Below are 13,525 nucleotides of genomic sequence, written 5' to 3'. Positions count from 1 at the left end.
GCGCACGCCGCCGGGTGATCGCAGACAGGCAGGCAGGTAGGCAGCTGAAAAAAACCCCCTCTAAAGTTGAACTCTTACCCTTACATCATATGCAAAAACTAAGTTAATAAGGACCAAAGACCTGAACATAAGAGCTAAAACTATACAATTCTTAGAAATCACAGGACAAAATTTTCCTGATATTGTATTTGGCAATAATTCCAATGGATATGACACAAAAAATGAAGCAATAAAAAGATAAATCTAATTTCATTAATATTAAAAACTTGTGCATTGATGAACACTAGCAAGAGAGTGAAAAAGGGTGAGACTGAGGCAGCAGGGTCACAAGTTCAAGCCCAGTCTGGCAATTTAGAGATTCAGTTAGAGCCTGTCTCAAAATACAAAATTTAAAAAGGGTTGAGGATGCAGCTCAGTGTAAAGGCCCTGGGTTCCATACCCAGTACTAGATAGATAGATAGATAGATAAGGATGAAGGGGCAGCTTAGTAATAGAATACTTGTGTAGCAAGAGGGGAGGAGAGGGGGGAGAGGGAGAGAGAACACGCTATAGAATGGGAAAAATATTTGCAAATCATATATGTGATAAGGGGTTTATACCAAACAATCCAATTTAAAAATAGGCAAGGCACTTGACCAATAAGCATGTGGAAATGCAAATGAGAACAACATCCATTCGGCTAAAGATTATGAAGAAAATTGCTAGAAATAACAAGGGTTGGTGAGGATGTTGGAAGTTGGAGCCTTTGTGCATTGCTGGTAGGAATGTAAAATAGTGCAGATGCTGTGGAAGACAAGTTTGGTGGGTCATCAAAAATTAAACATATGATGTTTGATCCAACAAGTTCACTCCTAGGTCTATATCCAAAAGAATTGAAGGCAAGAACCAAACACATACTTTACATCATGTTCACAACATTGTTATTCATTCACAACAGCCAGCAGGTGAAATCCTGCTATATGCCACTATGTGGATGAATGTGAAGTGAAACAAGGTCAAATATTGTATGATCCCAGTTTCATGAGGGACCTAGAATAGGCAAATTCACAGTGATGGAGAGGAAGTTAGCATGTAATGGGTACAGGATTTGGGTTTGAGATGATGAAAACTTCTGAAAAGAGACAGTGGACGGGGCTGGAGATTTAGCTCACTGGTTCCGCTGCCTGCCTTGCAAGCACAAGGACCCGAGTTCGATCCCCAGTACGAAAAAAAAAAAAATGCCAGGCATAAATCGCCAGGCATGGTGGCTCACGCCTGTAATCCCAGCACTCAGGAGGCTGAGGCAGGAGGATCACTGTGAGTTCGAGTCTTTATCTGGGTGATACATCCCGGTTATTAAGGTGTTACTGTTATTAGGGTGATATTATGAGTAGAATTAATTGGGATGCTTTTTTTCCTTTTATATTTCATGGAATCATCTGAGGAACATTTATGTTCATTCTTTAAAGGTGTGGTATTAATATCCCAGTAAATCTTCTGGTCCTGTGCTTTTCTTTGTTTGGAGACTTCATTGCTGCTTCGGTAGCCTTGCTTGTTATTGATTTGTTTAGGTTTTCATATCTTCTTGCTTTAATTTTGGCAGGTCATGTGTGTTTAAAAATTTCTCTGTTTCTTCTAGGTTTTTTAATTTATTAAATATGTTCTCAAAATAGTTCCTAATAATCCTCTGGACTTCAGTGATATATACTGCAATATCACTTTATGTCTCTTATTAATTTAAGGCATCTTTTTCTTTTGAAGTTTGGCAGAGGGCTTATCAGCCTTGTTTATTTTTTCAAAGAACTGACTTTGTTTTATTGATTCTTTGCACTCTTCTTTTAGTCTCTTGTTTCATTATTTTCAGCCCTGATAATTATTATTTCTTTCCTTTTATAGCTTTTGTGTTTGGTTTGCTCTTGTTTGTATAATACTTTAAGACTTCTCAGATTTTTGGGGGGGTTACCAGGAATCGAACTTGGGACCTTGCACTTGTGAGGCAGGCGATGGCACCAAGACTTCTCAGATTTTTAAAGTAGGTGAATAGCTACAAACTTTCCTCTTTAAACTACCTTTGCTATGTCCCACACATTCTGGTAATTCCTGCTTCCATTATCATTTGATGCTAGGGTTTAAAAATTTTTTCCTCCTGATTTCTTCAATGACCCATTGATTGTTCAGAAATATATTGTTCAGTCTCCCTCTGTTTATGTAGTTCCTATGGTCTCTCTTGCTGTTGAACTGCTTTCATTCCATTATGATCTGATAAGGTGCAAATAAATATTTCAATTTTTTGTATTTGATACAAGACTTACTTTATGGCCTAAAATATGGTCTACTTTATAGAAAGTTCTATGAGCTACTAAGAAGAATATGTATTCTGCAGTTGCTGGATGGAATGGTCTATAGATGTTAAGTCCATTGCATCTATGGTGTACTTTAACCCTGTCATTTCTTTGTTGATTTGGGGAGGGTCTGGATGCCCAATCTATTGATGACAGTGGAATACTAAAGTTACTCATTATTATTGTATTGGGTCTATGTATTCCTTTATGTCAAATTGTGGTTGTTTTATGAAATTGGGTTCACTAAAGTGCTGCGCATATATATCTACAATTGTTACATCTTCTTGGTGTCTTGTTTACTTGGCAAATATGTAGTGACATTCTTTGTCTCTCCCAATTTTGGCTTGGTGTCTGCTCTGTTGGATGTGAGTATAGCTACTCCTGCTTGCTTTTGGATATCATTTGCATGAAATACTCTTTTCCATCCTCTCACTTCTATTTTTTTTCCTCATTGAGTTTATTAGTACATTTCATCCTCTCACTTTTAAATATGTACAGTATATGCATATATAGGTGAGATATTTTTGTTGAATGCAGTAGGATTCTGTCTAGTTTTTAAATCCAATATGACACCCTGTCTCTTAATTAGAGAATTAAGACCATTTACCCTTGGCATTGTTATTGAAAGGCATATACTAATTTTTGCTGCTTGTTGTTGTTTTTGAGGTTTCATTATTTCCTAATATTCATTTATTAGTATAGTGTTTTGTATGTAGTGTTCTTTTAAGTATCTTCTGTAATGCTGGCTTGGTATTCATGAATTATTTTAGTTGCTGCTTATCTTGGAATGTCTTTATCCTTCAATTCTGAAGGATAGCTTTGCTGGATATAGTAAGCTAGGATGGCCGTTAGTCTCCCTCCAAACTTGAAACTCATTCCAAACCTCCTGGCCCCTAGAGTTTCTGCTTAGAAAGCTGCTGTTGTTTGGATTGGTTTTATTTTGTAAGTGATTTGGCATTTTTTTTCTCTTGAAGCCTCCAATATCATTTCTCTTCTCTGTATTCTCAACATTTTAATTGTGATGTGTCATGCAGGAGGGACTTTTCTGCTCATGTCTCTTTGTAGTTCTGAATTCTTCCTGTACCTGGATATCCATATCGTTGTCAAGATTTTGGAACTTTTCTGTGATTTCACTGAATAGATTTTCTATGCATTTAGTCTGCATCTTGAGCCTCTCTTTTATTCCAGTAACTCTTAAATTTGCCTTTTTAATCATATGCCAGAAGTGTCATGTTTTTCTCATAAATTTTAAATTTTTTTTCTTTACTGCTATCTAAATGTAATAATTCATCCATTTTATCTTTAAGCCCTGAGCTTTTATCATTTTATTTGTTCATGAATGCTGGTGAGGTCTTCCATGGAATTTTGTATTTGGCTTATTGAACTTCTCACTTCCAAGATTTCTGTCTGTTTTGTTTCCAGAATGTCTAATTCTTTATCAATATGTTATTTTATATCTTGTATTGCCTTTCTTCCACTCTGTTGTTTATTTGTATCCTCTTCAACTTTGTTGATCATTTTTATAATCATTCTTTGGAATTATTTGATATTTCTTCTACTTTGATGTCCTTGTAATCAGTTACTATAGAAGTAATAAATCTCAGGGAAGTCATATTTCCTTGTTTTTTCATATTTCTTATATTTCTATATTGAAATTTATTTATCTTTTGGGCTGGATATGATTAACCAGAGTCCTGTGATGTTTAATCCTAGGCGGAGTATCGGACAGCCAACTCCCTCAGCAGTGGTGCTCTCCCCTGGACAAAAAAATTCAGCCTGGATTATTTGGCCCTAGACTTCAATTCAGCATCACCAGCCCCCATACAGCAGGTAGGAAGAATTTTGTGCCTGAGAATTCCCAGGTGATCTCATTTCTGCTTAGACTTTTGTGATTACCAAACCATGTGTGTTCTCTTTAGGAATTCTTAGAAATACAGACATGTATCATGAACAACATTTAAATCAACCCTAATCCTATCTCCCAGAATGAATGAAATTCTGATATATTTCCTTTAGAGCATGTTCATTTGTAAAGTAGAAACCAGAATCATAAGACCTAATCAAGGGCCACTGTGGGATTGATTGAATTAATACTCATATGTGATCCTAGTCTTTAACCAACACTACAGACGTCATAGTTTAGGTATGGAATGAATGAATGAATGCATGCATGGTAAGTGGTTAAATGACACTTTTGAGCAAGGGATCGTCATAACCGAAACTGTGTCTAACAATGTATTGTTTAGTGAAAACAAAAGGGCAACTAATGAGATAGAAAGTAAGTCTGATTCCATTTATGTATTTGTGGGGGTAGGGTACTGTGTAGAAATACTTCTGGAAGACTTCTTTCCTCTTTTGCTGAATTAACTCTTACTTCTCCTTTACCTTTAAATATCATTCTTAAGCCCTGAACTGAGACTCAAGAGAAGCTGGTTAGAAGGATGGGAGCAACAAGTACAAAGGGAAATTAATCAGTTTGGGTAAACAAGATAACTCCAAATCTCAACTACTCACAGCTACAGAGGCTCTTTTGGTTGTTTCTCATGAAAAAGCTCATCTTCAATCCAGAAAAAAAGGAGATTATAGAATCCCAGGATGCTTATTTTTTCCTTAATGTTCACACACACACACACACACACACACACACACAATTTTTTTGCAGGGAAGAAGAGATAGCAGATAATTAACAACAATGAATTCCACCACAGAAGTAGGCATTTTTTTGAATTTTTAAATTAGATATAATGAAAGCTTTTTTCTTCTCCCACTTCAGAAACTTCTTCTTTCAGAAGAGCAAAGAGTAGACTATGTCCAAGTGGATGAGCAGAAGACCCAGGCTCTCCAGAGCACTAAACAGGAGTGGACAGATGAGAGGCAATCCAAAGTGTGAGAGGTAAAGGCTTTGACAATGTGAAACATGGAAACCTGGGGCTCAAATTGTAGTTTTTGTTTTTGTTTTTTTCTTCTAAAATCACTGATGGTCAACACAGGTCAAAACCAAGAGAGAATGTGTTTTTTCTACGGGTTAGGCAAGAAATTTTAGGAGAGAAGACCCCTTTATGCATTAAACATAGAGAAGAAGGGAAATTTCCTCCCAGAGAGGGATCTGAGAGAGTCCAGCATCTACTTTCCCTCCTCCACTTCTGGAGCCGATGGCACAGGTTAATTTCTCCAGCCTCAAAGATGCTTGTAATTGGCTCCACAATCACACAAACAAGAGATGGGGGATTCTACAGCCACAGACAGGGATGTAAAAAATTCTGTTCATCCAGGCAGGATAAGAACAATAAAAACAAGACTTGAGAGACCATTTTCCGAAACATTCTGTTAAAATCTCTCCAATAGAGTATTTGAAATAAAGATTGGAGTCAGTATGGCTACCGACAGGATAGCATTGTTTGCCACCAATATCTGTCCTGTCTCTTGTGCTTTAATTGGAGTCATAAATTGTCCTAGTGAAGGGGCCCTTGAAGGCATAGTTGAGAAGCTCAAGCCTAGTGATGGTGGAAGAATCTACACTTCTTACTCCAAGGACTCCATCGGACCATCATTTTTATTGGCCAAGAGGTACAATTCACATGATGGGCAGTAGATTCCAGCTCTGTGATGAGCATATCAGATGATACTGATATGTAGTGACATTTTGTTCATGCTGGCTATTCTGTTGCTGTTCATCTTTTCCCATCATGCTTTCACACATATCATATCATGCTGGGTTTGGGCTAGCAAACCCCAATAGAGAGACAAATGACAACTTGAGAAACAGAGAATTTCTTGTTTTGTTTTTTGTTTTTTATTTTTGTGGTACTGGGGCTCAAACTCAAGACCTTGTGCTTGTCAGGCAAGTGCAACACCACTGAGCTACATCCCCAGGACTTGCTCCTATGTTTTTTGGGGATCAAACTCAGGATCTTGTGCTTGTGAGGAAGGCACGGTGCCACTGAGCTAAATCTCTGGCCTGAGAAACAGAGAATTTCTTTGAAGAAGGTCAGGAGACCCCACAAAATGGAGCCCTGAGCCAACTCAAACTCAAAGACTTATTGGGGAACAACAAAGGCATAGAGTTCTGCTGAGCACAGATGTTTGTTATAGGTTAGCAAGGCAGCTAACAATGCACGATGACAGTTTGGCTGAATAATGAACTTTTATCTGATTGTCCCCTAGGGAGCTTCCTTATTTTCCCCAGGCCCATGTTTGCTTGTGTTGGTAAAACATTCCATCTTCGAGACATTCTGGCTACTCGTAGTTAGCAGTCTTTTGCTTCCCAAGTCAACCCAAGCAGACATTGACCCATTGGGTATTACAAGGAACTCCACAATATCATCTCTTCCCAAGAGTAGGTATAGTAGAGACAGGGCTCATACTTTGACAAGCAGAAAACTGAGAACCAGAGGAGGGAACACATTGCAAAAGATCACGCATAGGGCTGAGACACAGAGTCAAACTTAGAGTTATCCCAGTTTCCAATTGCAAATTCATTCCACTCTTCCACACTGCCTCTGAAGATTTTGGCAGAAGCAATCAATTGGATAAATCTAGCCATCATTTCCTTTCCCTGTCATAGGAATCTGAGTAGGTGCTTTGATACTTGGAAGGTATGTACATCCAAGGAGGGCTTCTTTGTGCAGTATTCAACTGAAACTATAACATCAGTAGTTCACAGTTAGAAATGCTTCCTGATAACCATTCTCCTGGACTACACAGTCTCCTACACAGTTAAGGTATTTGTCTGTGAGTTAACTAATGCTGGCAGAGGGATTTTTACCAGGTCAAGAAAAGTATCATCCATGGCTACACTATTATGGGTGCAAGTGATAGCGAAAATGACCAGAAAAACCACTGACAATGAGTTCTGCTTTCAGGCTTTGTGGCCAGTTTTTCCCTTTTTTTATGAGAAATGCCTTAGTCCTGGGAATGCAAGCATTACCACTCTGTAATGGGGGCATTGTGGCCCAGGAGACCCAGAATGAAGGTCCCAGTCAGACATGGAATTTTATTTAATATCCTTTCCCAATTCTCCTGAGCACTTAGAGCCAGAACACGCATTTGAACAACCAGGTACTAATTCACCATTCTGACCAGCAATGTGTCTTAAATATGAGGACTGACCAAATAACAGTTCCATGACAGCCAGCATAGTTGGGCAGTTGTAGGCTTTGCTCTAGGGCTTCAGGATCAAACTGCCCAAAGGTAAATAAATACCAAAGTATTGGTTTTTCAGACCATACAAGAAGTCACATTGATTTTCGAAACAACAGGCTCTGGTGACATCATTTTCTTTGTGTGGCAAAGTAAGAAATAATTGCCAAATACTTTAAGCCGAGTTCAGGGTCTTTCGTGAACTTGGACAGAGCAAAGAGGGAGCTCCCTGCTCCCCCAACTGCAGGGAGAGTTCCACATCACCACATGTAGGCCTGCACCTACAGGGAGCTGCCTTCTTCCCTGTGTGAGTGACTAAGAGTCACAGAATCTCAGGCAAGAAACCAGAGATGCAGACTGCTAGTTACCATAAATGATAAGGTCCCCATGTGTAGGGCATGTGTGTTTCAATCATTGCACTGAAACAGCTAGTGCAAAAAATTGTAGCTCTAAGGATCATGCTCCACACCAGATTAAAAGCCACACCTGAAATTATGTCTGTATTGAAATGCCATTCAATTGGAAAAAAGAAAAGACTTGCCTTCTTACAAAACATTTCCAAAAATGTATTTGTGGTATGAAGTGATACACATGTGAGTCATGGATCTGCTTGGATGTGATTAGTTAAAAACAGGAATGCTCTGAGTGAGTACTCTCTATGTTAATAGAAGACGATAGGGGTCAGAATAAATTATTTTTAATAGGTGACATCACCCTTCACTTCCAGAGTGTAATGCATTTATGTCTTGCTTTGGTAAAACTGTTGAAGGACAGTTATACCAAAGGACAACAGTTCCGAGAAACAAAGTATAGGTAGTATTTGAGCTGACAGCAGCATATGAACTTGAGAAAGGTGTCCTACATCAAAACAATGCCAGCCAAATTGCTTTCTGGTGGAAACAAGTGATGTATACATAAGACAGGGCTACGTTTCTGACCAAGAGCCTGATGTTTGATACAGATGTGACAGCAGAGGCCATTCTGAGTCAAGTGCACATGGTGTGTCTCTACCATGGCTGTGCAGTGACACCTTCCTGAAAGACCTGGGAGTCACTGTAACAACGGGACAGTGCAGCATTAGTCCTGCACTGTTTTCTGTAGATCCTCTTTGTTTTCTTTTCGGTGCAGGATGGAGGAGAAGGCTGTCAAGCCTTCAAGTCAGGAAGGTCACCACCCAGGAATGCTGGGAGCTAAGCTTTCCCTGGAAAGAGAGGAGCCCTCAGACCCAGCATACAACCCATTTATGAAAGCAGAATGCAGTCCCCTCTGAGTCATTGTATGGGCCACTTTTCCCTGGAGCACAAATGGGCTTCATCCTTGCAACTAAGTCCAGGCTGAGGGCTCCTCTCAGGACTGTCCTTCTCTTCTTAATGATGTGCTCAACCTCCATTTATGTAATCTCTGTACTCACTGACATACTGATTTTTCACATTCACTTTTCTCTCACTGTTTCATTTTTGGCATTAATAAAAGTCTTATAAGAAGGAATCATTACTTAAGTTCTCTCTTATTTAAGCAATGACATCCAGTATAAATGAACACACTTACAAAGCTGAGTGTTTGAAAATAGGCTTCATTACTGCTTTCAAGGACAGCAAATCTAACTGGACACGTGTGTATGATGGTCCTGCGAGTGTTAATTTACTACAGTTAAACTGGTGCCTGTGATTAATATGGCTTCTGTTCAGCCAAACCACATGGACATCTTTTATCATTGTTCAATAATTAAATAACTTTGATAATTGGCAGTAAAAGCAACTGCTCTCCCTGACACCAGGAATAACATGGCTTTTGTCATGACTAACATGAAGAAGCAATAGCCCTTTGTTTGGGAGGATTGGGGTTTCTTTTAAAAATGCTTTATATATCCTAGATATTACTCCCCCATCACTGAAGAAGTTGGAAGAATGTTTTCCTATTCTGTAGGCCGTCTCTTCACTCTGTTGATTGTGCCCTTTGCTATGCGGAAGCTTTCTAGCTTGATGCAGTCCCATTGGATGATTCTTAGTGTTAGTGCTTGTGCCGGTGGCTTCATGTGTTTTACCTATTTTATCTTCGAGTAGATTCAGTGTTTCTGGTTTTAATTTTAGGTCTTTGAGTCATGAAAAAGAATGAAATCATGTCCCATGCAGGAAAATGGATGCATCCTGAAATCATGTGAAGTGAAATAATCCAGACACAGACAGTTAAATATTACATGGTTTTCTTTATATGAGAAACCCAAAGTAAAGAATAAAACAATAGAGAGGTGGTAGGGAAGCAGACTTTTTGGAGATGGGGAAAGGGGTCAAGGGAAGAGGGAAAGGGGAGTGGAGAGGGGATAAAGGCACCAAAAATGACCAAGATATGGTATATATATGCACCAATTCCCAAAAACGAATGTTAACCATTATATATCATGAACATAAACTAGTAACAGAAAACCAGTAGCCCTGGATCTGCCTCTCCCCTCTTTCCCTGCCTTTCTGCCTCTTGCGTCAGTGGCATCCCTAGGTCATGAAGCAAGGTGGGGACAACCAGAGCAAGGGTGGGGGTTGGGCTTGGGTTTGGAGGAGACAGGCTAAAGGCAGAGAAAAAAAATAGACCCAGGGAATCCTGGTGCTGAGAAACACAAAGAGAGGCCACATTAAATTCCTCATTGTCCCTGGTACTGACAATAAATGCTTTTCCTTGATACACACACTGCAGACCAATCCTCAGATCCAGAGAAGAGCAAGTTGGCCCACGGGGCTGGCCTGAGAAGCAGGAATCTCAAAACCTAAGGCACAGGGTCTTTGAACACCTGACCCCTTATAATCTAGCTCTGTTGTTCCTGTCTTTAAGGTTCCACATTCCAGCTTGTCCTTTTCCCCCTAAATGTTAAATTGTGTCCAATTTTGTTGTCACTTCCTTATCTTCATTTGGTTTTTATTTTGTGCAACTGAGAGAGTGTGGTATCAGTTTTAGCTGTGCCCGATGCAGACAGGAAGCAGAGCTCAGACTCAGACCTGACATAGGAGGGCACTTCTTTTGAGACCAACGGGGCACTACAGCTGTGGGTTCAGGGCGGCCTCTCCATCACAGGGTGCCGGGTCAGGGACAGAAGTGACCCTTACCCCCACTCTGCCACCACACACAGACTGATTCCAGGTGGTCAGTGGGAAAGGGGGAGCAAGAAACTTCCCATGCTGCCTCGGCTTTTCCAGACGCATTTGGCTTTTATTCGCTCTTCTTGTTTTGCTCTTTGTTTTGTGGTCCAAATCTAATTAGTTTTAAGCTTTGTTTGCCTTCATGTAAAAGAACACAATCTAGCTGATTTGTACCTGATTTATTTCAGTTACTTTGTTATTAAATCAGAGACTTTGGATTTATTTTCATATCGTCATGACAAAAATCAGAATAGCATGTACCTCTAATGGGGAGCCTGTGATTGATTGGAAAGGTACAAGAGAGAATTTTTTAGAGTGATAGAAATGTTCTTATTTCAGTCTGGGTGGTGGCCACGTGGGTGTATACATATCCATAAGTTTAATATTTTTACATTCACTGCATGTAGATTATACCTCAACCTGTTACCATGAAGGGGAAGAAACCTCCAGGGGCATTATAAAGTTAGCATAAGAAACACAACTGTATAAATATCAGAGGCTACAAGCAAACTTACATTATCTTGGATGTAGAAGACCTTCAGCAGCAAGGCACAAAAAGCAGAAGCAAGAAAATAAATATATCCTTTGATGACGATGATATTCAGTTCAACTAAGTTTAGTGATCCCCTGCTGTGAAACTGGCACTCAGATGGGCACTCCAGATATGTGGGTGCATGAGATGTTTTTCATTAAGAAGCTTCCTTCAGGGCAAGATGTGGTGGGCATGGTTGGTGCCCCATCCAGGTTCTCCAGGGCCCTTCACAGCCTCTGTGTGTTCCTGTTGCTTGCAGCCCACACCCTTAGGACTCCCTTGCAAAGTACAGCTCCTCAGGCTCCTGGAGCTGCTTTACCTGCAAGCACAAAATTGACTCCCCACTTCCCTTGGGAGGGTGCAATATTACTAAACCCTAGCTCCTCTACCTCACGCTGAGACAGACTTGAGGCAGGAATTATACTCCAGAGTTCTCCTGTAGGACCTGATTGAATCTTCCCTCCGTCTAAAGTTGTACCCTCATTTGAAAAACTTCTCTTTCCCTGCCTACTCTTCCAGTTAGGGTTTTGAGGGAACCCAATTTTAGCACACTGTCTACTGTTGTCTTAAACAAAGGTGACAATATTTCTTTTCCTGCTTGCTTTTCTAGAATCTATCCACTCCCCATAAAGAGATGACATCTACATACCCCATTCTAGAAACTTGGTAGGACTGAGCAGTGGCTGCCTTGGCCAGTGGCACACAGCACAAGGAGCACTGCTTTGAGACGGGGTCAGAGTAAGTGATACAGCTTCTGCCGAGGACCCCGGCATGATGCAGTGAGGAAGCACAGCCATGTGGAATGAAGCTGAGGCACTTCCCTCAGACTCTGATGCATGGTCCCAGTTGGCAGCCAGCCCCAAATTGCCCACTGTGTGCAGAAGACTTCTCAGATTCCTCCAGCCCATTCTTCTACCCTGTAGTCACTTGAGATGATGCCCCAAGGAGCAGACAGAAGGCTTACTAAGTAAAAGGTTGTTGAGTAAGTCTAAGTTTGGGAATGGTTTGTTATGCTATGATAGTTACTAGACCACCAACAGAAGACAGGAGAGATAGGGAACAAACAAGTTCATACAGCGCTGTAGTATGGAAAGAGATTTGCTTATGTGGTAAAGAGAAAAAGAGCACTGTGAGTGGGATTGGTTACACATTGATGCATGATAGAGTAAGATAAAAACTGAGCAGTATGAAAGGACATGAGGGAGTCAGTCATGAACTGAGATGATTGTGTCTTGGACCAAAGTGGCAGGAGAGGTGGTAGCATTTAATTGGATTCTGGATGGTTTAGAATGAACAGAATTTGCTGAGATTGGTCGTGGGCCATGAAAGGGAGAAGTCAGGCGGTCTGGCCAAGGAGCACCTGGGGAGACCTGTGGGGCGGGAGGTGGGAATCGCTGCCGGGAAACACAGGACTGAACCGGGAAGGCTGTGCCCGCCCAAGCACCATGCCCCAGCTAAGTGGACTTCTGGGGACGCCAGGCACAGGGGGTAGGAGTTGGCGCTCCCGGGAAGGACTGGGCCTGAGTAGCGCCTTTGTGAGCCAGTAGATGGCACTGAAAGCCCTGAGCTTGGTTGGGCTCCCCGAGGAGGGCATGAGTGGGCTGAGAGGGAGACACAGCCGGGTGCCAGCCCAGGGCCCCTCACTGGAAGAGAAGAGCTGGCAGGGGGTGGCAGGAGAGCCAGGGGAGTCCTGTGGGCCGGGAGCGTGGGGATCCCAGGAGCTCGAGGAGGGGCAGCCAGCTCTACTTCGGCTACTCAGCTAAGGAATGTGCGGCTGCAGCTCCTGGAGTTGGCCCAGGAGGACGCGGACACCTGGACTAAGGAGGTGTGGGTGGGACAGGTGGGGTCAGAAGGGAGCAGGAAGGGGCAACTCGCACCGAGGGTCTGGGCCACTGTGGAGGGGCTGCGCAGCAGCCTGGAGCGGAGAAGTCAGGTCTGTACTGGAGGGAGGCGCTGCGCGAGAGGACAGTGGGTGTCTTGGTTACTTTCTCGTCACTGAGCCAGACCCCGACACCCGCAATTAGAGGAGGACAGGCTGACCGTGGCTCACATTTCCGTCCCAAGTCGGCTGGCTCCAAGGCAGCAGAGCACAGCACAAGGGCCTGGCAGAGGAGAGCTGCTCCAGGCATAGTGGTGGGAAGCACGGGGAAGGGAGGAGGAGCAGAGAGCTGATAATGCCTTCCCCGCCACGCCCAGGGGCCGCTCTCCATGCCAGACCCCACCTCCTAACAGCGAGGCAGCCAGGAGCCCCATGACCCAGTCATCTTCACAGCCTGGCCTGGGGTCCCAGGAGCTGTCGATTCGGTTCCAGATGTGAACCCTAGCAGTGGCTTTATTCAGAGCCCGAGCAGGGGCCTGTGGGTGTAGGGGGGCAGCTGAGCCAGTGGGAGGGCAGCCGGCTGAGG

General features: G+C 42.2%; 1 protein-coding gene across 5 annotated transcripts in view; it reads left to right on the top strand.

The window, feature by feature from the left end:
- Gab3 (GRB2 associated binding protein 3) overlaps window positions 1-8,941 on the top strand; it is a 49,623-nt gene extending 40,682 nt beyond the window's left edge. For 4 of the 5 annotated variants that reach the window (XM_033760368.1, XM_033760367.1, XM_033760369.1 and 1 more), the window contains exons 9-11: window positions 4,035-4,151; window positions 5,095-5,214; window positions 8,589-8,941. In XM_033760368.1, the coding sequence (XP_033616259.1) occupies window positions 4,035-4,151; window positions 5,095-5,211 (234 nt within the window). In that variant the 3' untranslated portion in view covers window positions 5,212-5,214; window positions 8,589-8,941. Of the gene's footprint in view, window positions 1-4,034; window positions 4,152-5,094; window positions 5,217-8,588 lie in introns of those variants that run through there. The other variant, XM_033760370.1, reaches the window with a different exon arrangement.
- Window positions 8,942-13,525: the final 4,584 nt, after the last annotated feature.

This window comes from Fukomys damarensis, unplaced genomic scaffold, assembly GCF_012274545.1.
Source record: "Fukomys damarensis isolate Sample0158 unplaced genomic scaffold, DMR_v1.0_HiC HiC_scaffold_39, whole genome shotgun sequence".
Lineage (NCBI taxonomy): Eukaryota > Metazoa > Chordata > Mammalia > Rodentia > Bathyergidae > Fukomys > Fukomys damarensis.
Note: the sequence above shows the minus strand (reverse complement) of the source record. Positions and strands in the feature narration are given on the sequence as shown.